The sequence below is a fragment of the Carcharodon carcharias genome, chromosome 19 (genome assembly GCF_017639515.1).
Source record: "Carcharodon carcharias isolate sCarCar2 chromosome 19, sCarCar2.pri, whole genome shotgun sequence".
Classification (NCBI taxonomy): Eukaryota; Metazoa; Chordata; class Chondrichthyes; order Lamniformes; family Lamnidae; genus Carcharodon; species Carcharodon carcharias.
Window position 1 is genome coordinate 63727695 of NC_054485.1, and position 26513 is coordinate 63754207.

At 53.9% G+C, this 26513-nt stretch overlaps 1 protein-coding gene across 1 annotated transcript in view; it reads left to right on the plus strand.

Annotated features, from left to right (window-relative positions):
• The window catches only part of LOC121291982 (granulocyte colony-stimulating factor receptor-like), a 273059-nt gene that overhangs the window by 24404 nt on the left and 222142 nt on the right, over positions 1–26513 (plus strand). The window contains exon 4 of the mRNA XM_041213693.1: positions 21536–21662. Within this exon, the coding sequence (XP_041069627.1) occupies positions 21536–21662 (127 nt within the window). The remainder of the gene's footprint in view (positions 1–21535; positions 21663–26513) is intronic.

Consider the following 26513-nt stretch of genomic DNA (forward strand, 5'->3'; position numbering starts at 1 on the left):
GGCATGCAGGCACTTGCCCTGGCAGTGAGACTGGCATCCAGGTACTGGCCCTGGCAGTGATACTGGGATGCATTTACTGGTCCCAGCAGTGTGACTGGCATCCAGCCACTGGCCCTGCCAGTGAGACTGGCATCCAGGCACTGGCCCTGGCAGTGATACTGGAATGCATTCACTGGCCCCAGCAGTGTGACTGGCAACCAGGTACAGGTCTTAACAGTGAGACGAGAATGCAGTCGCTGGCCCTGACAATGAGACTAGATTGCAGTCACTGGCCCTGGCAGTGTGACTTGCACCCAGGCACGGGCCCTAGCAATGAGACCAGAATGCAGTCACTGGCCTTGACAATGGGATTTTAATTCAGTCACTGGCACTGGCCCTTGTACGGAGAAAGACATGTAGGCACAGGCCCTGGCAGCGAGACTAGCATCCAGGCACTTGCCCTATCAGTGTGACTGGTATCCAGGCACTGGCCCTGGCAGTGAGATTAGAATCCAGCGCTGACCCAGGAAGTGAGACTAGATCCAGACATTGGCTGTGGTAGTGAGACTGGCATCCAGGCACTGGCCCTGGCAGTGTGACCTGCACCCAGGCACTGGCCCTAGCAATGAGACTAGAATGCAGTCACTGGCCCTGACAGTGAGACCAGAAAGCAGTCATTTGACTTGGCAATGGGACTATAATTCCGTCACTGGCACTAGCATGAGACTAGATTCCAGATGCTGGCCCTTGTGCAGAAAAAGGCATGCAGGCTCTGGCCCTGGCAGTGAGACTGGCATCCAGGTACTGGCCCTGGCAGTGAGAGTAAAATGCAGTCACTGGCCCTGAAAATGAGACTAGAATGCAGTCACTGGCCCTGGCAGTGCGACTGGCATCCAGACAGTGGCCTGGCCTGGCAGTATGACTGTCATCCAGGCACTGGTCCTGGCAGTGCAACTGACATCCAGACACTGGCCTGGCCTGGCAGTGTGACTGGCATCCAGCCACCAGCCCTGGCAGCGTGACCTGCACCCAGGCACTGGCCCTGGCTGTGAGACTGGAATGCATTCATTGGCCCCGGCAGTGCGACTGGCATCCAGGCACTGACTCTGGCATTTCGACAGGCATGCAGACACTGCCCCCGCCAGTGAGACTGGCATATGGGCACTGGCACAGCCAGTGATGCTGGCATCAGGGCATTGGCACCGGCAGTGAGACTGGAATACAGGTACTGGATCTGGCAATGAGACTAGAATGCTGTCACTGGTCCTGACTCTGACACTTGCACACAGAAACTGGCCCTGGCCATGAGACAAAAATCCAGTGGCCCTGGCAGTGAGACTAGAATTTATTCACTAGCCCTGGCAGTAAGAATAGAAGCCAGACAAAGGACCTAGAAATGTGACTGGAATTCAGTCACGGGCCCTGGCAATGTGACTCGCATCCAAGTATTGGCCTGGCATTTTGACTGGCATCTGGGCACTGTCCCTGGCAGTCTGACTGGCATCCAGGCACTGGCTCTGGCAATGCGACTAGAAGGCAGTCACTGGTCGAGACAATTAGACTAGAATGCAGTCAACGGCCCTGACAATTAGACTAGAATGCAGTCACTTTCCCTGGCAGTGAGACTGGCATCCTGACACTGGCCCTGGCAGTGAGGCTGGCATCCACACACTGGCCCTGGCAATGAGACTAGAATCCACACACTGGCTTTGGTAGTGAGAGTGTAATAATGTTGCTGGGCTTGGCAGTGAGATGAGCATCCGGGCACTGGCCCTGGCAACCAGGTCAGCATCCTGGCACTGGACCTGAAAGTGAGACAAGCATCCAGGCACTGGCCATGAAGGTGAGACTAGAACACAGTGACTGGCACTGGCAGAGAGACTGGAATACAAGCACTGACCCCGGCAGTGAGACTAGAATCCAGACGATGGCCCTGGCAGTGAGACTAGAATTCAGTCACTGGCCCTGGCAGTGAGAATAGAAGTGACACAGGCCCTGGAAATGTGACTAGAATGCTGTCATGGGCCCCTGGCAGTGCGACTTGCATCCAGGCACTGGCCCTGGCAATGAGACTAGAATGCAGTCACTGGCCCTGACAATTGGTTTAGAATGCAGTCACTGTCCTGGGCAGTGAGACTGACATCCTGATGCTGGCCCTGGCAGTGAGGCTGGCATCCACACACTGGCCCTGGCAGTGAGACTAGAATCTAGGCACTGGCTTTGGCAGTGAGAGTGTAATAAAGTTGTTGGGCCTGGCAGTGAGACGAGCGTCCAGGCACTTGCTTTGGCAGTGAGACTAGAATCCAGACACGGTACCTGGCAACCAGGTCAACATCCTGGACTGGCCATGAAGGTGAGACTAGAACACAGTGACTGGCACAGGCAGAGAGACTGGCATCCAGGCACTGACCCTGGCAGTAAGACTAGAATCTAGGTGTTAGCCCTGGCAGTGAGACTAGAATCCAGATGATGGCCCTGGCAGTGAGACTAGAATTAAGTCTCTGGACCTGGCAGTGAGAATAGAAGCCAGACAACGGCCCTGGAGCAGAGATAATCATGCAGACTCTGGCCCCGGCAAAGAGTCTAGAATGCAGTCACTGGCCCTGACAGTGAGACTATAATGCAGTCACTGGCCCTGACAATGAGAGTAGAAAGCAGCCACTGGCCCTGGCAGTGGGACAGGCATCCACTCACTGGCCTGGCAGTGTGACTGGCATCCAGGCACTGGCCCTGGCAATGAGACTAGAATGCAGTCACTGCCCCTGGCAGTGTTACTGGCATATATCGCTGGCCTGGCAGTGTGACCGGCATCCAGGCACTGGCCCTGGCAGTTGCAACTGGCATACAGGTGCCACTGGTTTCCAGGCACTGGCCCTGGCAATGAGACTAGAATAAAGTTGGCGGCTCTGGCAGTGAGACTAGCATCCAGACACTGGCCCTGACAATGGGACTAGAATTCAGTCACTGGCCCTGGCATGAGATTATAACCCAGACACTGGCCCTGGCACTGAAACAGGCATGCAGCCAATTGCCTTGACAGTGAAACAGGCATGCAGACAATGGCCCTGGCAGTGAGACTGGCATCAAGCCACTGACCCCGGCAGTTCCACTGGCATGCAGACACTGGCCCTGGCAGTGAGACTGGCATCCAGGCACAGACCCTGGCACTAGGACTAGAATCCAGGTGCTGACCCTGGCAGTGAGACCGGGATCCAGGCACTGGCCCTGGCAGTGATACTGGAATGCATTCACTGGCCCTAGCAGTGTGACTGGCATCCAGGCACTGGCCCCAGCAGTGTGACTGGCATCCAGCCACTGGCACTGGCAGTGAGACTGGCATCCAGGCACTGGCCCTGGCAGTGATACTGGAATGCATTCACTGGCCCTAGCAGTGTGACTGGCATCCAGGCACTGGCCCCAGCAGTGTGACTGGCATCCAGCCACTGGCACTGGCAGTGAGACTGGCATCCAGGTACTGGCCCTGGCAGTGAGAGTAAAATGCAGTCACTGGCCCTGAAAATGAGACTAGAATGCAGTCACTGGCCCTGGCAGTGCGACTGGCATCCAGACAGTGGCCTGGCCTGGCAGTATGACTGTCATCCAGGCACTGGTCCTGGCAGTGCAACTGACATCCAGACACTGGCCTGGCCTGGCAGTGTGACTGGCATCCAGCCACCAGCCCTGGCAGCGTGACCTGCACCCAGGCACTGGCCCTGGCTGTGAGACTGGAATGCATTCATTGGCCCCGGCAGTGCGACTGGCATCCAGGCACTGACTCTGGCATTTCGACAGGCATGCAGACACTGCCCCCGCCAGTGAGACTGGCATATGGGCACTGGCACAGCCAGTGATGCTGGCATCAGGGCATTGGCACCGGCAGTGAGACTGGAATACAGGTACTGGATCTGGCAATGAGACTAGAATGCTGTCACTGGTCCTGACTCTGACACTTGCACACAGAAACTGGCCCTGGCCATGAGACAAAAATCCAGTGGCCCTGGCAGTGAGACTAGAATTTATTCACTAGCCCTGGCAGTAAGAATAGAAGCCAGACAAAGGACCTAGAAATGTGACTGGAATTCAGTCACGGGCCCTGGCAATGTGACTCGCATCCAAGTATTGGCCTGGCATTTTGACTGGCATCTGGGCACTGTCCCTGGCAGTCTGACTGGCATCCAGGCACTGGCTCTGGCAATGCGACTAGAAGGCAGTCACTGGTCGAGACAATTAGACTAGAATGCAGTCAACGGCCCTGACAATTAGACTAGAATGCAGTCACTTTCCCTGGCAGTGAGACTGGCATCCTGACACTGGCCCTGGCAGTGAGGCTGGCATCCACACACTGGCCCTGGCAATGAGACTAGAATCCACACACTGGCTTTGGTAGTGAGAGTGTAATAATGTTGCTGGGCTTGGCAGTGAGATGAGCATCCGGGCACTGGCCCTGGCAACCAGGTCAGCATCCTGGCACTGGACCTGAAAGTGAGACAAGCATCCAGGCACTGGCCATGAAGGTGAGACTAGAACACAGTGACTGGCACTGGCAGAGAGACTGGAATACAAGCACTGACCCCGGCAGTGAGACTAGAATCCAGACGATGGCCCTGGCAGTGAGACTAGAATTCAGTCACTGGCCCTGGCAGTGAGAATAGAAGTGACACAGGCCCTGGAAATGTGACTAGAATGCTGTCATGGGCCCCTGGCAGTGCGACTTGCATCCAGGCACTGGCCCTGGCAATGAGACTAGAATGCAGTCACTGGCCCTGACAATTGGTTTAGAATGCAGTCACTGTCCTGGGCAGTGAGACTGACATCCTGATGCTGGCCCTGGCAGTGAGGCTGGCATCCACACACTGGCCCTGGCAGTGAGACTAGAATCTAGGCACTGGCTTTGGCAGTGAGAGTGTAATAAAGTTGTTGGGCCTGGCAGTGAGACGAGCGTCCAGGCACTTGCTTTGGCAGTGAGACTAGAATCCAGACACGGTACCTGGCAACCAGGTCAACATCCTGGACTGGCCATGAAGGTGAGACTAGAACACAGTGACTGGCACAGGCAGAGAGACTGGCATCCAGGCACTGACCCTGGCAGTAAGACTAGAATCTAGGTGTTAGCCCTGGCAGTGAGACTAGAATCCAGATGATGGCCCTGGCAGTGAGACTAGAATTAAGTCTCTGGACCTGGCAGTGAGAATAGAAGCCAGACAACGGCCCTGGAGCAGAGATAATCATGCAGACTCTGGCCCCGGCAAAGAGTCTAGAATGCAGTCACTGGCCCTGACAGTGAGACTATAATGCAGTCACTGGCCCTGACAATGAGAGTAGAAAGCAGCCACTGGCCCTGGCAGTGGGACAGGCATCCACTCACTGGCCTGGCAGTGTGACTGGCATCCAGGCACTGGCCCTGGCAATGAGACTAGAATGCAGTCACTGCCCCTGGCAGTGTTACTGGCATATATCGCTGGCCTGGCAGTGTGACCGGCATCCAGGCACTGGCCCTGGCAGTTGCAACTGGCATACAGGTGCCACTGGTTTCCAGGCACTGGCCCTGGCAATGAGACTAGAATAAAGTTGGCGGCTCTGGCAGTGAGACTAGCATCCAGACACTGGCCCTGACAATGGGACTAGAATTCAGTCACTGGCCCTGGCATGAGATTATAACCCAGACACTGGCCCTGGCACTGAAACAGGCATGCAGCCAATTGCCTTGACAGTGAAACAGGCATGCAGACAATGGCCCTGGCAGTGAGACTGGCATCAAGCCACTGACCCCGGCAGTTCCACTGGCATGCAGACACTGGCCCTGGCAGTGAGACTGGCATCCAGGCACAGACCCTGGCACTAGGACTAGAATCCAGGTGCTGACCCTGGCAGTGAGACCGGGATCCAGGCACTGGCCCTGGCAGTGATACTGGAATGCATTCACTGGCCCTAGCAGTGTGACTGGCATCCAGGCACTGGCCCCAGCAGTGTGACTGGCATCCAGCCACTGGCACTGGCGTTGAGACTGGCATCCAGGCACTGGCCCTGGCAGTGATACTGGAATGCATTCACTGGCCCCAGCAGTGTGACTGGCATCCAGACACAGGCCATGGCAGTGGGACTGACATGCAGACGCTGGCCCTGTCAGTGAGACTGGCACATTGGCACTGGACCTGGCACTGAGACCAGCATCCATACAGTGGCCCTGACAGTGAGACTAGCATCCAGTCACTGACCATGAATGTGAGACTAGAACTCAGTCACTGCCAGTGGCAGTGACATTGGCATCCAGACACTGACCCTGGCACTGAGACTTGGACCAAGACACTGACCCTGGCAGTGAGACCAGAATGAAGACATTTGCTCTGGCAGTGAGACTAGTCACTGGCACTGGCATGACACTAGAATCCAGACGCTGGCCCTTGTACAGAGAATGGCATGCAGGGACTGGCCCTGAAAGTGAGACTGGCAAGCAGACACTGGTCCTGTCAGTGAGACTGGCATCTGGGCAGTGAATCTGGCACTGAGTCCATCATCCATATAGTGGCCCTGACAGTGAGACTAGCATCCAGTCACTGACCATGAAGGTGAAACTAGAACTCAGTCACTGCCAGTGGCAGTGACACTGGCATCCAGACATTGATCCTGGCACTGAGATTTGGACCAAGACACTGGCCCTGGTATCGAGACTATAATCCAGGCGCTGCCCTGGCAGTGAGACTAGAATCAAGAACATGGCCCTGGCAGTGAGACTACAATGCAGTCACTGGGACTGACAGTGAGACTGGCATCCAGGCACTGACCCAGTCACTGAGATTTGCACCCAGACACTAGCCCTGGCAGTGAGACTATAATCCAGACGATGGCCCTGGCAGTGAGACTAGAATTCAGTCACTGGCCCTGGCAGTGAGAATAGAAGCCAGACACAGGCCCTGGAACAAAGACAGGCATGAAGACACTGGCCCTGGCATTGAGACTGGCATGCAGACACTGGCCCTGGAACTGAGACATGAATGCAGTCACTGGCCCTGACAATGAGACTAGAATGCAGGCACTGGCCCTGACAATGAGACTAGATTGCAGTCACTGGCCCTGGCAGTGTGACTGGCATCCAGGCACTGGCCCTGGCATTGTGACTTGCACCCAGGCACTGGCCCTAGCAATGAGACTAGAATGCGGTCACTGACCCTGACAGTGAGACCGGAATGCAGCCATTGACCTTGACAATAGGACTATAATTCAGTCACTGGCACTGGCCCTTGTACAGAGAAAGGCATGCAGGCAATGGCCCTGGTAGTGAGACTAGCATGCTGACACTGGCCCTGGCAGTGAGACTGGAATGCATTCACTGGCCCCAGCAGTGTGACTGGCATCCAGACACTGGCCCTGGCAGTGAGACTGGAATCCAGGCACTGACCCCAGCAGTGAGACTAGCATCCAGGCACTGACCCTGGCAGTGAGACTTGAACCCAGACACTGGCCCTGGCAGTGAGACTAGAATCCAGATGCTGGCCCTTGTACAGAGAAAGGCACACAAGCACTAGCCCTGGCAGTGAGACTAGCATCCAGGTACTGGCCCTGGCAGTGAGACTATAATCCAGGCGCTGGCCCTGGCAGTGAGACTACAATCCAGACATTGGCCCTGGCAGTGAGACTAGAATTCATTCACTGGCCTTGGCAATGAGAATAAAAGCCAGACACAGGCCCTGGCACAGAGATTGGCATCCAGACAGTGGCCCCGGCAGTGAGACTGGTATGCAGACAATGGCCCCTGGTAGTGAGACTACAACACAGTCACTGATACTGACAGTGAAACTAAAATGCAGTCACTTGCCCTGAAAATGAGACTAGAATGCAGTCACTGGCTCTGGCAGTGCGACTGGCATCCAGACAGTGGCCTGGCCTGGCAGTATGACTGGCATCCAGGCACTGGACCTGTCAATGAGATGTGAATGCAGTTACTGGCCCTGGCAGTGCGACTGGCATCCAGACACTGGCCTGGCCTGGCCTGGCCTGGCAGTGTGACTGGCATCCAGCCACCAGCCGTGGCAGTGAGATTGGCATCCAGGCACTGGCCCTGGCAGTGAGACTGGAATGCATTCACTGGCCCCGGCAATGTGACTGGCATCCAGGCATTGACTCCGGCAGTTCGACAGGCATGCAGACACTAGCCCTGCCAGTGAGACTGGCTTCTGGGCACTGGCACAGCCAGTGATGCTGGCATTTGGGCACCGGCACCAGCAGTGAGACTGGAATACAGCTACTGGATCTGGCAATGAGTCTAGAATGTTGTCACTGGTCCTGACACTGAGGCTTGCACCCAGACACTGGCCCTGGCAGTGAGACTAGAATTCATTCACTGACCCTGGCAGTAAGAATAGAAGCTAAACACAGGCCCTGGAAATGTGACTAGAATGCAATCACAGGCCCTGGCAGTGTGACTAGCATCCAGGTACTGGCCTGGCATTTTGACTGGCATCCAGGCACTGACCCTGGAAGTATGTCTGGCATCCAGGCACTGGCCCTGGCAATGAGACTAGAATGCAGTCACTGGCCCTGACAATTAGACACTGGCCCTGGCAGTGAGGCTGGCAACCCAATACCCTGGCAGTCAGTCTAGAATCCAGGCACCGGCTTTGGCAGTGAGAGTGTAATAATGTTGCTGGGCCTAGCAATGAGTTGAGCATCTGGGCACAAGCTTTGACATTGAGACTAACATCCAGGCACTGGCCATGAAGGTGAGACTAGAACACAGTGACTGGCACTGGCAGATAGACTGGCATCCAGGCACTGACCCTGGCAGTGAGACTAGAATCCAGGCTCTGGCTCTGGCAATGAGACTAGAATCCTGATGATGGCCCTGGCAGTGAGACTACAATTAAGTCACTGGCCCTGGCAGACACAGCCTTGGAACAGACACAATCATGCAGAAACTGGCCCTGGCAATTCAGTGACAGAATCTAGAATGCAGTCACAGGCCCTGATAATGAGACTAGAATGCAGTCACTGGCCATGGCAGTGGGAGAGGCATCCATGCACTGGCCTGGCAGTGTGACTGGCATCCAGGCACTGGCCCTGGCAATGATAGTAGAATGCAGTCACTGCCCCTGGCAGTGTGACTGGCAAACATCGCTGGTCTGGCAGTGCAACTGGCAACCAGGCACTGACCTCGGCAGTTGCAACTGGCATCCAGGCACTGGCCTTGGCAGTGTGACTGGTTTCCAGGCACTGGCTCTGGCTATGCCACTGGAATGCAGCTGGTGGTCCTAGCAGTGAGACTAGCATCCAGACACTGGCCCTGACAATAGCAGTGGAATTCAGTCACTGGTCCTGGCAGTGAGAATAGAAGCCAGACACAGCCTTGGAACAGAGACAATCATGCAGACACTGGCCATGGCAATTCAGTGACAGAATCTAGAATGCAGTCACTGGCCCTGACAATGAGACTAGAATGCAATCTCTGGCCATGGCAGTGGGAGAGGCATCCATGCACTGGCCTGGCATCCAGGCACTGGCCCTGACAGTGCGACTGGCATCCAGACACTGGCCTGGCCTGGCAGTGTGACTGGCATCCAGGCACTGGCCCAGGCAATGAGACTAGAATGCAGTCACTGGCCCTGGCAATGCGAGTCACATACAGACACTGGCCTGGCAGTGTGACTGGTATCCATCCACGGCCATGGCAGTGACCCGCCAGTGAGACTGGCATCTGGGCACTGGCACAGGCAGTGATGCTGGCACCTGGGCATTGGCACCAGCAGTGAGACTGGAATGCATTCACTGGCCCCGGCAGTGTGACTGGCACCAGGCACTGACCCTGGCAGTTTGACTGGCATGCAGACACTGGCCCTGCCAGTGAGATGGGCATCTGGGCACTGGCACAGCAGTGATGCTGGCATCTGGGCATTGGCACCAGCAGTGAGACTGGAATACAGGTACTGGACCTGGCAATGAGACTAGAATGCTGTCACTGGTCTTGACACTGAGACATGCACGCAGACACTGACCCTGACAATGAGACTAGAATTCAGTCACTGGCCCTAGCATGAGACTGGAATCCAGACGCTGGAACTAGCACAGAGACAGGCATGTAGACAATTGCCTTGACAGTGAGGCAAGCATGCAGATATTGGCCCTGGTAGTGAGACTAGCATACAGACACTGGTCTTGGCAGTGAGACAGACATCCACGCACTGGCTCTGGCAGTGAGACTGACATCCAGGCATTGACCATGGCAGTTCGACTGGCATGCTGACACTGGCCCCGCCAGTGAGAATGGCATCTGGGCACTATCACAGGCAGTGATGCTGGCATCTGGGCACTGGCACCAGCAGTGAGACTGGCATAAAGGTACTGGATCTGGCAATGAGACTAGAATGCAGTCACTGCCCCTGACACTGAGCTTGCATGCAGACATTGGCACTGGCAGTGAGACAATAATCCAAGTGCTGGCCCTGGCAGTGAGACCAGAATTCATTCACTGGCCCTGGCAGTAAGAATAGAAGCCAGGCACAGGCCCTGGAAATGACAATTAGACTAGAATGCAGTCACTGTCCCGGGCAGTGAGACTGGCATCCTAATACTGGCCCCGGCAATGTCACAGGCATCCATGCACTGGCCTGGCAGTGTGACTGGCATCCAGGCACTGGACCTGGTAGTGTGACTTGCACTCAGGCACTGGCCCTGGCAGTGAGACTAGAATGCAGTCATTAGCCCTGACAGTGAGTACAAAATGCATTCACCGGCCCTGACAATGAGACTAGAATGCAGGCACTAGCCCTGGTAGTGTGACTGGCGTCCAGACACTGGCTAGCCTCATAGTGACTGGTATCCAAGTGCTGGCCCTGGCAATAAGACTAGAATGCAGTCATTGGCCCTGACAGTGAGACTAAGAATGCAGCCACTGGCCCTGACAATTAGATTGGAATGGAGTCAGTGGCCCTGGCAGTGAGACTGGCATCCAAACACTGGCCATGGCAGTGCGACAGGCATCCATGCACTGGCCTGGCAGTGTGACTGGCATCCAGGCACTGGCCCTGGCAGTGTGACTTGCACCCAGGCACCGGCCCTGTCAGTGAGACTAGAATGCAGTCACTAGCCCTGACAGTGAGTATAAAATGCATTCACTGGCCCTGACAATGAGACTAGAATGCAGGCACTGGCCCTGGTAGTGTGACTGGCGTCCAGCCACTGGCTAGCCTCACAGTGACTGGTATCCAAGTGCTGGCCCTGGCAATAAGACTAGAATGCAGTCACTGGCCCTGACAGTGAGACTAAGAATGCAGCCACTGGCCCTGACAATTACATTGGATTGCAGTCACTGGCCCTGGCAGTAAGACTGGCATCCAGGCATTGGGTCTGGCACTGAGACTAGAATGCTGTCACTGGCCCTGACTATTAGACTAGAATGCAGTCACTGGCCCTGACAGTCAGACTGGCATCCAGGCACTGGCACCTGCATTGCGACTTGTATCCAGGCACTGGCCCCGGCAGTGCAACTGTCATGCAGGCACGGCCATGCCAGTGCAAGTGGCATCCAGGCACTGGCCCAGGCAGTGTGACGCATCCAGGCAGTGGCCCCGACAGTGCGACTGGCATCCAGGCACTGGCCCCAGCAGTGCAACTGTCATGCAGGCACTGGCCCCAGCAGTGTGACTGGCATCCAGGCACTGACCATGGCAGTTCGACTGGCATGCAGACACTGGCCCTGCCAGTGAGAATGGCATCTGGGCACTATCACAGGCAGTGATGCTGGCATCTGGGCACAGGCACCGGCAGTGAGACTGGCATACAGGTACTGGATCTGGCAATGAGACTAGAATTCAGTCACTGCTCCTGACACTGAGACTTGCGTGCAGACATTGGCAACGGCAGTGAGACAAGAATCCAGGTGCTGGCCCTGGCAGTGAGACTAGAATTCATTCACTGGCCCTGGCAGTAAGAATAGAAGCCAGGCACAGGCCCTGGAAATGTGACTAGAATGCAGTCACTGGCCCTGGCAGAGCATCTGGCATCCAGGCACTGGCCTGGCATTTTGACTGGCATCCTGCTACTGGCCCTAGCAGTGCGACTGGCATCCAGGCACTGGCCTTGTCAATGAGACTAGAATGCAGTCAATGGTCATGGCAATTAGACTAGAAAGCAGTCACTGGCCCTGGCAGTGAGACTGTCATCCCGACACTGGCCCTTGCAGTGTGACAGGCATCCATGCACTGGCCTGGCAGTGTGACTAGCATCCAGGCACTAGCCCTGGCAGTGTGATATGCACCCAGACACTGACCCTGGCAATGAGACTAGCATGCAGTCACTGGCCCTGACAGGGAGACTAAAATGCTGCCATTGGCCTTGACAATGGGACTATAATTCAGTCACTGGCACTGGCATGAGACTAGAATCCAGACGCTGGCCCTTGTACAGAGAAACACATGTAGGCACTGGCCCTGGCAGTGAGACTAGCATGCTGACACTGGCCCTGGCAGTGATACTGGAATACATTCACTGGCCTCAGCAATGTGACTGGCATCCAGGCACTGGCCCTGGCAGTGAGAGTGGCATCCAGGCACTGACCACGGCAGTTCGACTGGCATGCAGACACTGGCCCCGTCAGTGAGACTGGCACCTGGGCACTGGATCTATCACTGAAACCTTCATCCATACAGTGGACCTGACACTGAGATTTGGACCGAGACACTGGCCCTGGCAGTGAGACTATAATCCAGGCGCTGTCCCTGGCAGTGAGACTATAATCCAGACATTGGCCCAGGCAGTGAGACTAAAATTCATTCACTGGCCTTGGCAATGAGAATTAAAGCCAGACACAGGTCCTGGCACAGACATTGGCATCCAGACACTGGCAACAGCAGGGAGACTGGTATGCAGACAACGGCCCTGGCAGTGAGACTAGAATGCAGCCACTGGCCCTGACAATGAGTCTAGAATGCGGTCACTGGCCATGGAAGTGTGACTGGCATCCAGACACTGGCCTGGCCTAGCAGTGTGACTGGCATCCAGCCACTGGCCCTGGCAATGAGATTAGAATGCAGTCATTGGCCCTGGCAGTGTGACTGGTGTACAGGCACTGGCCCGGTCTGGCAGTGTGACTGCCAAACAGCCACCGGCCCGGACAGTGAATTGGCACCCAAGCACAGGCCCTGGCAGTGAGACTGGAATGTACTCACTGGCCCCGGCAATGTGACTGGCATCCAGGCACTGACCCTGGCAGTTGGACTGGCACACAGACACTGGCCCTGCCAGTGAGACTGACATCTGGGCACTGGCACAGGCACTGATGCTGGCATCTGCGCACTGGCACTGGCAGTGAGATTGGAATACAGGTGCTGGATCTGGCAATGAGACTAGAATGCTGTCATTGGTCCTGACACTGAGATTTGCACCCAGACACTGGCCCTGGCAGTGAGACAAGAATCCAGGCACTGACGCTAGCCATGAGACTAGAATTCATGCACTGGCCCTGACAGTAAGAATAGAGGCCAGGCACGGGCCCTGGAAATGTGACTAGAATGCAGTCATGGGCCCTGGCATTGCAACCCGCATCCAGGCACTGGCCTGGCATTTTGACTGGCATCCAGGCACTGGCCCTGGAAGTGTGACTGGCATCCAGGCACTGGCCCTGGCAATGAAACTAGAATGCAGCCACTGGCCCTGACAATTAGACTAGAATGCAGTCACTGGCCCTGACAATTAGACTAGAATGCAGTCACTGTCCCGGCCAGAGAGACTGGCATCCCAACACTGGCCACAGCAGTGCGGCAGGCATCCATGCACTTGTCTGGTAGTGTGACTGGCATCCAGGCACCGGCCCTGGCAGTGTGACTTGCACCCAGGCACTGGCGCTGGCAGTGAGACTAGAATGCAGTCACTAGCCCTGACAGTGAGTATAAAATGCATTCACTGGCCCTGACAATGAGACTAGAATGCAGGCACTGGCCCTGGTAGTGTGATTGGCTTCCAGACACTGGCCTTGCCTCACAGTGACTGGTATCCAAGTGCTGGCCCTGGCAATAAGACTAGAATGCAGTCACTGGCCCTGACAGTGAGACTAAGAATGCACCCACTGGCCCTGATAATTACATTGGAATGCAGTCACTGACCCTGGCAGTGAGACTGGCATCCAGGCATTGGGCCTGGCAATTAGACTAGAATGCTGTCACTGGCCCTGACTATTAGACTAGAATGCAGTCACTGGCACTGACAGTCAGACTGGTATTCAGGCACTGGCCCCGGCAGTGCAACTGTCATTCAGGCACGGCCCTGCCAGTGCGAGTGGCATCCAGGCACTGGCCCAGGCAGTGTGACGCATCCAGGCACTGGCCCCGGCAGTGCGACTGTCATGCAGGTACTGACCACTGCAGTGTGACTGGCATCCAGGCACTGGCCCTGGCAGTGCGACTGGCTTCCAGGCACTGGCACAGGCAATGAGTCTAGAATTCAGTCAACGGTCCTGGCAGTGAGACTAGCATAAAGACACTGGCCCTGGCAGAGAGATTTACATCCAGGCACTGGTCCTGACAGTGAGACTGGCATCCATCCACTGGCCCTGGCAGTGAGACTGGCATCCAGGCACTGGCCCTGGCTGTGAGACTGGAATGCTTTCACTGGCCCCGGCAGTGTGACCGGCATCCAGGCACTGACCCCGGCAGTGTGGCTGGTATGCAGATACTGGCCCCATCAGTGAGACTGGCATCAGGGCACGGGCACAGACTGTGATGCTGGCATCTGGGCACTGGCACTAGCAGTGAGACTAGCATACAGTTACTGGATCTGGCAATGAGAATAGAATGCAGTCACGTGTCCTGATACTGAGACTTGCACCCAGACACTGGCCCTGGCAGTGAGACAAGAATCCAGGCACTGACCCTGGCAGTGCGACTGGCATCCATGCACTGACCTCTGCAGTGTAACTGGCATCCATATACTGGCCCCGTCAGTGAGTTTGGCATCCAGGCACAGTCAGCTGCAGTGGGAATGGCATCTGGGCACTGACACAGGCAGTGAGACTTGAATACGGGCACTGGCACCATGAGTGAGACTGGCATACAGGCACTGGCACCGAGACTGCACAGGCAATGAGACTGGAATCCAGACACTGGCCCTGGTATTGAGACTGGCATCCTGACACTGGCCCTGACATTGAGAATACAACACAGTCACTGGCCCTGACTTTGAGACTAGCATCCAGGCATTGGCCATGGCAGTGAGATTAGCATCCAGACACTGGTCCTGGCATAGATACAGGCATCAAGACACTGGCCTTGGGAGGGAGACTAGCATCCAGGCACTGGATGTGGCAGTGAGACTACGACCCATACAGTGGCCCAGTCAGTGAGACTAGCATCCAGACACTGGCACTGACAATGAGACTAGCATCCAGACACTGGACCTGACAGTAAGACTAGCATCCATACTTTGGCCCTGACAGTGAGACTGGCATCCAGGCGCTGCCCTGATATTGAGATAGCTTCAAGACCCTGGCTCTGGATGAGAGATTAGTTTCCATACACTGGCCCTGACAGCGAGACTAGCATCCTGGAAGTGCATTTGGCAGAGAAATGGGCATCCATACACAGGCGCTAGCAGAGATAAAAACATCAAGACACTGGCCCAGGCAGTGCAACTGATATCCAGGCACTGCCCCGGCAGTGCAACTGTCATCCAGGCACTGGACCCAGCAGTGTGACTGGCTTCCAGGCACTGGCACTGGCAATGAGTCTAGAATTCAGTCAACAGTCCTGGCAGTGATACTAACATCCAGAAACTGGCCCTGACAATGAGATTAGAATTCAGTCACTGGCTCTGGCATGAGACTAGAATCCAGACACTGCCCCTGGCACAGAGACAGGCATGCAGACACTTGCCTAGACAGTGAGACAGGCATGTAGACACTGACCCTGGCAGTGAGACTAGCATAAAGACACTGGCCCTGGCGGAGAGACTAAAATCCAGGCACTGCTCCTGGCAGAGAGACTGACATCCAGGCACTGGCCCTGGCAGTGAGACTGGCATCCAGTCACTGGCCCTGGAAGTGAGACTGACATCCAGGCACTGGCCCTTGCAGAGAGACTAGAATGCATTCACTGGCCCCAACAGTGTGACTGGCATCCAAGCACTGACCCCAGCAGTTCGACTGGCATGTAGACACTGGCCCCATCAGTGAGACTGGCATCTGGGCATGGACACAGGCAGTGATGCTGGCATCTGGGCACTGGCACCAGCAGTGAGACTGGCATACTGGTACTGGATCTGGCAATGAGAATAGAATGCAGTTACTGGTCCTGACACTGAGACTTGCACCAAGACATTGGCCCTGTCAGTGAGACAAGAATCCAGGCGCTGGCCCTGGCAGTAAGAATAGAAGCCAGACACAGGCCCTGGAAATGTGACTAGAATGCAGTCACTGGTCCTGGCAGTGTGACTGACATCCAGGTACTGGCCGTGATGGCGAGACTGGCATCCAGGTGCTGCCCTGATAGTGAGATAGCATTCAGACCCTGGCTCTGGATGAGAGGTTAGTATTCAGAAGCTGGCCCTGACAGTGAGACCAGTATCCTGGCACTGGCTTTGGCAGTAAGACTAGAATGCAGTCACTAGCCCTGACAGTGAGTATAAAATGCATTCACTGGCCCTGACAATGAGACTAGAATGCAGGCACTGGCCCTGGTAGTGTGACTGGCGTCCAGACACTGGCCTTGCCTCACAGTGACTGGTATCCAAGTGCTGGCCCTGGCAATAAGACTAGAATGCAGTCACTGGCCCTGACAGTGAGACTAAGAATGCAGCCACTGGCCCTGACAATTACATTGGAATGCAGTCACTGACCCTGGCAGTAAGACTGGCATCCAGGCATTGGGCCTGGCAATGAGACTAGAATGCTGTCACTGGCCCTGACTATTAGACTAGAATGCAGTCACTGGCCCTGACAGTCAGACTGGCATCCAGGCACTGGCCCTGGCAGTGCGACTGGCTTCCAGGCACTGGCACTGGCAATGAGTCTAGAATTCAATCAATGGTCCTGGCAGTGAGACTAGCATCCAGAAACAGGCCCTGATAATGAGACTAGAATTCAGTCACTGGCCCTGGGATGAGACAAGAATCCAGATGCTGGCCCTGGCACAGAGACAGCCATGCAGACACTTGCTTAGACAGTGAGACTGGCATGCAGACACTGGCCCTGGCAGTGAGACTAGCTTAAAGACACTGGCCCTGGCAGAGAGAGATCAACATCCAGGCACTGGTCCTGGCAGTGAGACTGGCATCCAGCCACTGGCTCTGGCAGTGAGACTGGCATCCAGGCGCTGGCCCTGGCAGTGAGACTGGAATGCTTTCATTGGCACCGCCAGTGTGACTGGCATCCAGGCACTAACCCCAGTAGTGTGGCTGGTATGCAGACACTGGCCCCATCAGTAAGACTGGCATCTGAGCACGGGGACAGAGAGTGATGCTGGCATCTGGGCACTGGCACTGGCAGTGAGACTGGCATACAGTTACTGGTTCTGGCAATGAGAATAGAATGCAGTCACTGGTCCTGATACTGAAACTTGCACCCAGACACTGGCCCTGGCAGTGAGACAAGAATCCAGGCACTGACCCTGGCAGTGCGACTGTCATGCAGGTACTGGCCCCGGCAGTGTGACTGGCATCCAAGCACTGGCCCCGGCAGTGAGCCTGGCATCCAGGCACAGTCAGCTGCAGTGAGAATGACATCTGGGCACTGGCACAGGCAGTGAGACTTGAATCCGGGCACTGGCACCATGAGTTGGACTGGCATACAGGCACTGGCACCAAGACTGGCACAGGCAATGAGACTGGAATCCAGACACTGGCCCTGGTATTGAGAATACAACACAGTCACTGGCCCTGACTTTGAGACTAGCATCCAGGCATTGGCCATGGCAGTGAGATTAGCATCCAGACACTGGCCCTGGCATAGATACAGGCATCAAGACACTGGCCTTGGGAGGGACACTAGCATCCAGGTACTGGATCTGGAAGTGAGACTACCACCCATACAGTGGCCCAGTCAGTGAGACTGGCATCCAGGCGCTGCACTGACATTGAGATAGCATCCAGACCCTGGCTCTGGATGAGAGGTTAGTATTCAGGCACTGGCCCTGACAGTGAGACTAGAATCCTGGCACTGGCTTTGGCAGAGAAACGGGCATCCATACACAGGCGCTGGCAGAGATAAAAACATCAAGACGCTGGCCCGGGCAGTGAGAATGGCATTCTGATACTGGCCCTGACAGTGAGACTGGCATCCAGGAGCTGGCCTGACTTTAAGATAGCTTCAAGACCCTGGCTCTGGATGAGAGATTAGTTTCCATACATTGGCCCTGACAGCGAGACTAGCATCCTGGAACTGCATTTGGCAGAGAAACGGGCATCCATACACAGGCGCTGGCAGAGATAAAAACATCAAGACGCTGGCCTGGGCAGTGCAACTGTCATCCAGGCACTGCCCCGGCAGTGCAACTATCATCCAGGCACTGGCCCCAGCAGTGCGACTGGCTTCCAGGTACTGGCACTGGCAATGAGTGTAGAATTCAGTCAATGGTCCTGGAGGTGAGTCTAGCATCCAGAAACTGGCCCTGGCATGAGACTAGAATCCAGACGCTGGTGCTGGCACAGAGACAGGCATTCAGACACTTGCCGAGACATTGAGACAGCATGCAGACACTGACCCTGGCAGTGAGACTAGCAAAAAGACACTGGCCCTGGCAGAGCGAGTAACATCCAGGCACTGCTCCTGGCAGAGAGACTGACATCCAGGCACTGGCCCTGGCAGTGAGACTGGCATCCAGCCACTGGCCCTGGCAGTAAGACTGACATCCAGGCACTGGCCCTTGCAGTGAGACTAGAATGCATTCACTGGCCCCAGCAGTGTGACTGGCATCCAGGCACTGACCCCGGCAGTTCAACTGGCATGTAGACCATGGCCCCATCAGTGAGACTGGCATCTGGGCATGGGCACAGGCAGTGATGCTGGCATCTGGGCACTGGCACCGGCAGTGAGACTGGCATACTGATACTGGATCTGGCAATGAGAATAGAACGCAGTTACTGGTCCTGACGCTGAGACTTGCACCAAGACATTGGCCCTGGCAGTGAGACAAGAATCCAGGCGCTGGCCCTGGAAGTGAGACTAAAATTCATTCACTGGCCCTGGCAGTAAGAATAGAAGCCAGACACAGGCCCTGGAAATGTGACTAGAATGCAGTCACTGGTCGTGGCAGTGTGACTGACATCCAGGTACTGGCCGTGACGGTGAGACTGGCATCCAGGTGCTGCCCTGACAGTGAGATAGCCTCCAGACCCTGGCTCTGGATGAGAGGTTAGTATTCAGAAACTGGCCCTGACAGTGAGTTCAGTATCCTGGCACTGGCTTTGGCAGAGAATCGACCATCCAGGCACTGGCCCTGGCAGAGATAAAAACATCAAGATGCTGGCCCAGGCAGTGAGAATGGTATGTTGATACTGGCCCTTACAGTAAGACTGGCATCCAGGCACAGCATTTGGCAGAGAAACAGGCATCCAGACACAGGCCCTGGCAGTGGATAAAAACATCAAGACGCTGGCCCAGGCAGTGAGGCAAGCATCCAGGCACTGACCCCGGCAGTGCGACTGGCATCCAGGCACTGGCCCCGGCAGTGCGACTGGCATCTAGGCACTGGCCCCGGCAGTGCGACTGGCATCCAGGCACTAGGCCCGGCAGTGCTACTAGCATCCAGCCACTGGACCTGGCAATGAGACAAGAATGCAATCACTGGCCCTGGCAGTGAGACTAGAATGCAGCCACTGGCTCTGACCATTAGACTAGAATGCAGTCACTGGCCCTGGCAGTGTGACTGGCATGCAGGCGCTGGCCTGGCCGTGAGACTTGCATCCAGACATTGGCCCTGTCAATGAGACTAGAATGCAGTCAATGGTCCTGGAGGTGTGACTAGCATCCAAACATTCGCCCTGACAATAATACTAGAATTCAGTCATTGGCCCTGGCATGTGACTAGAACCCAGACCCTGGCCCTGGCACAGAGACAGGCATGCAGACACTTGCCTTGGGAGTGAGACAGGGATGCAGACATCGGCCCTGGCAGTGAGACTAGCATGCAGACACTGGCCCTGGCAGTGAGACTAGCATCCAGGCACTGTCCCTGGCAATATGACTGGCATCCAGACGTTGGCCCTGACATTGAGAATACAACACAGTCACTGGCCCTGGCAGTTAGATAGGCATCCAGATTCTGTCCCTGACATTGAGACTTGCGTCCAGACACTGGACTGGCAGTGATATTATCATCCAGACACTGGCCCTGGCATAGATACAGGCATCAAGACACTGGCCTTGGGAGGGAGACTAGCATCCAGGTACTGGATCTGGCAGTGAGACTACCACCCATACAGTAGCCCAGACAGTGAGACTAGCATCAAAACACTGGCACTGACAATGAGACTAGCATCCAGACACTGGACCTGACAGTGAGACTAGCATCCACACACTGGCCCTGACAGCGAGACTGACATCCAGGTGCTGGCCTGACATTGAGATAGCATCCAGACCCTGGCTCTGGATGAGAGGTTAGTATCCAGACACTGGCCCTGACAATGAGACTAGCATCCTGGCACTGGCTTTGCAGAGAAACGAGCATCCAGGCATTGGCCCCGGCAGAGATAAAAACATCAAGACGCTGGTCTGAGCAGTGAGACTGGCATCCTGATAATGGCCCTGGCAGTGAGGCAGGCATCCAGGCACTGGCCCCAGCAGTGCAACTGGCATCCAGGCACTGGCCCTGGCAGTGTGACTGGCATCCAGGCACTGGTCCCACCAGTGCGACTGGCATCCAGGCACTGGCCCCACCAGTACGACTGGCTTCATGCACTGACCCTGGCAGTGCGACTGGCATCTAGGCACTGGCACCAAGGTTGGTATCCAGACACTGGCACAGGTAGTGAGACTGGTATCCAGACACTGGCGTGGTCAATGAAACTGGCATCCATATGCTGGGCCTGGCAGCGAGCCGAGCATCCAGGCACTGGCTTTGGCAGTGAGACTAGCATCCGGTCATTGGCCCTGGCAACCAGATCAGCATCCCAGCACTGGACCTGAAGTTGAGACTAGCATCTAAACACTAGTCCTGGCATAGAGGCAGTCATATAGACACTGGCCCTGACAGTGAGTCTAGCATCCAGACACTGGCCCTGACAGTGAGACTAGCATCCAGACACTGGCCCCGACAGTGAGACTAGCATCCAGGCACTGGCCCTGTCAGTGAGACTAGCATCCAGACACTGGCTCTGAAAGTGATGGCCCTAACTGGATGTAAAATAACTTTATACGTTGAAACAGTAGAGGGTACAGGTATTGAGATGACTCCATCCTGGGTCTTTACACATCTGTCAATCTCTAGACTCACCCTGGCTTCTTACATCACAGTGGGGTGGTACTGCACTCAGTCCTATGTTAACCCTATATGTGTCAGACCCTACTACACAGGTCTGTTTCTGAGCACTATTATTTTCACAAGTGCTTCAATTTGCAATCTGGACAATATGTCTGTTTCAGTACCTCCAGATAAACCAAGAAATTTAACATGTGTAACAAGTTTGAAGAAGAAGCTCAGAATGAATTGCACCTGGGACCCAGGAAGAGACCCACGTATACCAACAAATTACACACTACGCAGAATAAAGTGAGTTACCCTGGAAACTACCACAAAACTCCTGCCTTTTGGAATTAATTGACTGATTGGAATTAATACCATCAACATTCTATGTAGGTGTGTGTGTGTTGGGGTAGGTGTGTGTGTGTGTAGGTGGGTGTGTGTGTAGGTAAATGTGTGTATATAGGTAGGGGTGTGTGTAGGCAGGGGTGTATGTAGGGGTGTGTGTAGGTAGGGGTGTGTGCGTGTGCATGTGTAGGTAGGTGTGTGCGTGGGAAATTGTGTGTGGGGGGAGGTGTTTGTAGGTAGGTGTGAATGGTTAGATGTGTGTAGGTAATGGTGTGTGTGTGTGTAAGTAGGTGTTTATGCAGATAGGTATGTGTGTGTAGGTAGGTATGTGTGTGTGTAGGTAGGGGTTTGTGTGTGTGTAGATAGGTGTGTGTGTGTGTGTAGATATGGGTGTCTGTATATGTGTGTGTAAGTTGGTAGGTGTGTGTGTGGGCAGGTTTGTATGTGTTGGTAGTTGTATGTGTAGGTAGGTGTGTGTGTGTATAGATAGGTGAGTGCGAAGGTGCATGCATGCGGGTGCGTGCATATGGGTCTAGGTGTGGGTCTAGATGTGTGTGTCTAGGTGTGTGTATGTTTGTGTCTAGGTGTGTGTGTGTGTAGCTCTGTGTGTGTGTCTAGGTGTGTGTATGTGTCTAGGTGTATGTGTTGGTGCATTTGTTTGTCTAGGTGTGTGTGTGTGTAGCTGTGTGTGTGTAGCTGCGTGTGTACTCTGTTTGTTACTCAGTGGATGTGTGCATTATTCTGTTATTGTTTGTGTGAATTACTTTGTTACTGCGAGTGTGCATGTGTATGCATTACTCTGTCTGTTAGTGTGTCTGTGCGTGCGTGTGTATGTGTTACTCTCTGTTACAATGTGTTTGTGTGAGTGTGTGTGTGTGCATATTACTCTCTGTCTGTTACTGTGTGTGTGTTACTCTCTGTCTGTTACTGTGTGTGTGCGTGTGTTACTCTCTGTCTGTTACTGTGTGTGTGTGTGTGTGTGTGTGTGTGTGTTACTCTCTGTTACTGTGTGTGTGTTACTCTCTGTCTATTACTCTGTGTAGCCCTGCAGGTTTGTTTTCCTCAATAAAAACAAAAATAATTGGAAAAACTCAACAGGTCTGGCAGCATCTGCGGAGATGAACACAGTTAATGTTTTGAGTCCGAATGACCCTTCAACAGAACTAGGTAAAAATAGGAGAGAGGTGAAATATAAGCTGGTTTACGGGGGGGTGGGACAAGTAGAGCTGGATAGAGGGTCAGTGATAGGTGGAGATTACCAAAAGATGTCACAGACAAAAGGACAAAGAGGTGTTGAAGGTGGTGATATTGAAGTGGGGGGGAGGGAAGGGTAAAACTCCAAGAAGTATGACTAAAGGGAAACAAAGCAGCAGGTTAGCGTGTGGGGGGGTGGATTCAACTTCGTGGAAAATTATGAAAAAACTGAAAAGAAAGGAGAGCCCCGGAGTGGCTATTAAAGTCCCCAGAACACAAAATAGGACAGAGTGTTTGGAAAGGGCTAGGAATCACTAATGTAACCCCCCTGTTTAAGAAGGGAGTGAGGCAAAAGACGGGATATTACAGGCCGATTAGCCTGACCTCGGTCATTGGTAAGATTTTAGAGTCCATTATTAAGGATGAGATTTCAGAATACTTGGAAGTGCATGGCAAAATAGGGCAAAGTCAGCATGGTTTCATCAAGGGGAGGTCATGCCTGACATATCTGTTAGAATTCTTTGAGGAGTTAGCGAGTAGGTTAGATAAAGAAAGCCAATGGATGTTATCTATTTAGACTTCCAGAAGGCCTTTGACTAGGTGCCGCACAGGAGGCTGCTCAGTAAGATAAGAGCCCATGGTTTTGGAGGCAAGGTACTAGCATGGATAGAAGATTGGCTGTCTGGCAGGAGGCAGAGAGTGGGGATAAGGGGGTCCTTCTCAGGATGGCGGCCGGTGACTAGTGGAGTTCCACAGGGGTCAGTGTTGGGACCACAACTTTTCACTTTATACATTAATGATCTAGATAAAGGAACTGAGGGCATTCTGGCTAAGTTTGCAGATGATACAAAGATAGGTGGAGGGACAGGGAGTATTGAGGAGGCGGGGAGGTTGCAGAAGGATTTGGACAGGTTAAGAGAAAGGGCAAAGAAGTGGCAGATGGAATACAACCTGGGCAAGTATGAGGTCATGCGCTTTGGTAAGAAGAATAGAGGCATAGACTATTTTCTAAATGGGGAGAGAATTCAGAAATCTCGAGTGCAAAGGGACTTGGGATTCTCTTAAGGTTAACTTGCAGGTTGAGTCGGTAGTTAGGAAGGCAAATGCAATGTTGGCATTTATTTTGGAAGGACTAGAGTATAAAAGCAGGGATGTGCTGCTGAGGCTTTACAAGGCTCTGGTCAGACCACATTTAGAATATTGTGAGTAATTTTGGGCCCCGTATTCAGGAAGGATGTGCTGGCCCTGGAGACGGTCCAGAGGAGGTTCATGAGAATGATCCCAGGAATGAAAGGCTTAACATATGAGGAACGTTTGAGGACTCTGGGTCTATACTTGATGGAGTTTAGAAGGATGAGGGGGATCTGATTGAAACATATAGAATACTGAAAGGCCTGGATAGAGTGGACGTGAAGAAGATGTTTCCATTAGTAGGAGCGACTAGGATGCAAGGGCACAGCCTCAGAGTAAAGGGAAGACCTTTTAGAACAGAGATAAGGAGAAACTTCATTAGGCAGAAATTGGTGAATCTATGGAATTCATTGCCACAGAAGGCTGTGGAGGCCAGGTCATTGAGTGTATTTAAGACCGAGATAGATAGGTTCTTGATTGGTAAGGGGATCAAAGCTTACGGGGAGAAGGCGGGAGAATGGGTTTGAGAAACTTATCAGCCATGATTGAATGATGGAGCAGACTCGATGGGCCAAACTGCCTAATTTCTGCTCCTATGTCTTATGGTCTTATCTAAGGAATGTGCTAATTAAGGGTAGAAAGCAGGACAAGCAAGGTACAGATAGCCCTATTGGGGTGGAGTGGGGTGAAAGAATCGAAAAAGACTAAAAGGTAGAGATAAAACAGTGGATGGAAAAACATTTAAAAATAATGGAAATAGGTGGGAAAAGAAAAATCTATATAAATTATTGGAAAAAAGGGGGGATCAGAAAGGGAGTGAGGATGGAGGAGAGAATTCATGATCTAAAATTGTTGAACTCAATATTCAGTCCAGAAAGCTAGTGCCTAGTCGGAGGATGAGGTGCTGTTCCTCCAATTCGCTTTGAGCTTCACTGGAACAATGCAGCAAGCCAAGGACAGACACATGGGCATGAGAGCAGGGTGGAGTGTTGAAATGGCAAGCGACAGGGAGGTCTGGTTAATGCTTGCAGACAGACTGAAGGTGTTCTGCAAAGCAGTCACCCAATCTGTGTTTGGTCTCTCCAATGTAGAGGAATCTGCATTGGGAGCAATGAATGCAGTAGACTAAATTGAGGGAAGTGCAAGTGAAATGCTGCTGCACCCGAAAGGAGTGCTTGGGCCCTTGGATGGTGAGGAGAGGGGAAGTAAAGGGGCAGTTGTTGCACCTTCTGCGGTTGCATGGGAAGGTGCCATGGGAGGGGGTTGATGTGTAGGGGGTGATGGAGGAGTGGACCAGGGTGTCCCGGAGGGAACGATCCCTGCAGAATGCCGCTGGTGGGATGAAGGGAAGATATGTTTGGTGGTGGCATCATGCTGGATTTGGCGGAAATGGCGGAGGATGATCCTTTGAATGCGGAGGTTGGTGGGGTGATAAGTGAGGACAAGGGTGACTCTATCATGTTTCTGGGAGGGAGAGGAAGGTGTGAGGGCGGATGTGTGAGAGATGGGCCGGACACGGTTGAGGGCCCTGTCAACCACCGTGGGTGGAAAACCACGGTTAAGGAAGAAGGAAGACATGTCAGAGGAACTGTTTTTGAAAGTGGCATCATCAGAACAGATGCGATGGAGGTGAAGAAACTAAGAGAACGGGATGAAGTCCTTACAGGAAGCGGGGTGTGAGGATCTGTAGTCGAGGTAGCTGTGGGAGTTGGTAGGCTTGTAATGGATATTGGTGGACAGTCTATCACCAGAAATTGAGACAGAGAGGTCAAGGAAGGGAAGGGAAGTGTCAGGGATGGACCATGTGAAAGTGATGGAGGGGTCGAAATTGGAAGCAAGAGTTATAAATTTTTCCAGGTCCAGATGAGAGTATGAAGCAGTACCAAAGTAATCATCGATGTACCAGATAAAGAGTTGTGGGAGGGGGCCAGAGTAGGACTGGAACAAGGAATGTTCCACATACCCCATAAAGAGACAGGCATAGCTGGGGCCCATGTGGGGACCCATAGCCACACCTTTTATTTGGAGAAAGTGAGGGGAGTTTAAGGAGAAATTATTCAGTGTGAGAACAAGTTCAGCCAGACGGAGGAGAGTAGTGGTGGATGGGTCTTGTTCGAGCCTCTGTTCGAGGAAGAAGCGAAGAGCCATCAGACCATCCCAGTGGGTGATGGAGGTGTAGACGGATTGGACATCCATGGTGAAGAGGAGGCGGTTGGGGCCAGGGAACTGAAAATTGTTGATATATGAGTTAGGGTGTCAAAGGACTCACGGATGTAGGTGGGAAGGGAATGGACAAGGGGAGAGAGAATGGAGTCAAGATAGCAAGAAACGAGTTCCATGGGGCAGGAACAGGCTGACATGATTGGTCTGCCAAGAGATTTCCACCCACGGTGGCTGACAGGGCCCTCAACCATGTCCGGCCCATCTCCCGCGCATCCGCCCTCACACCTTCCTCTTCCTCCCAGAAATATGATAGGGTCCCCCTTG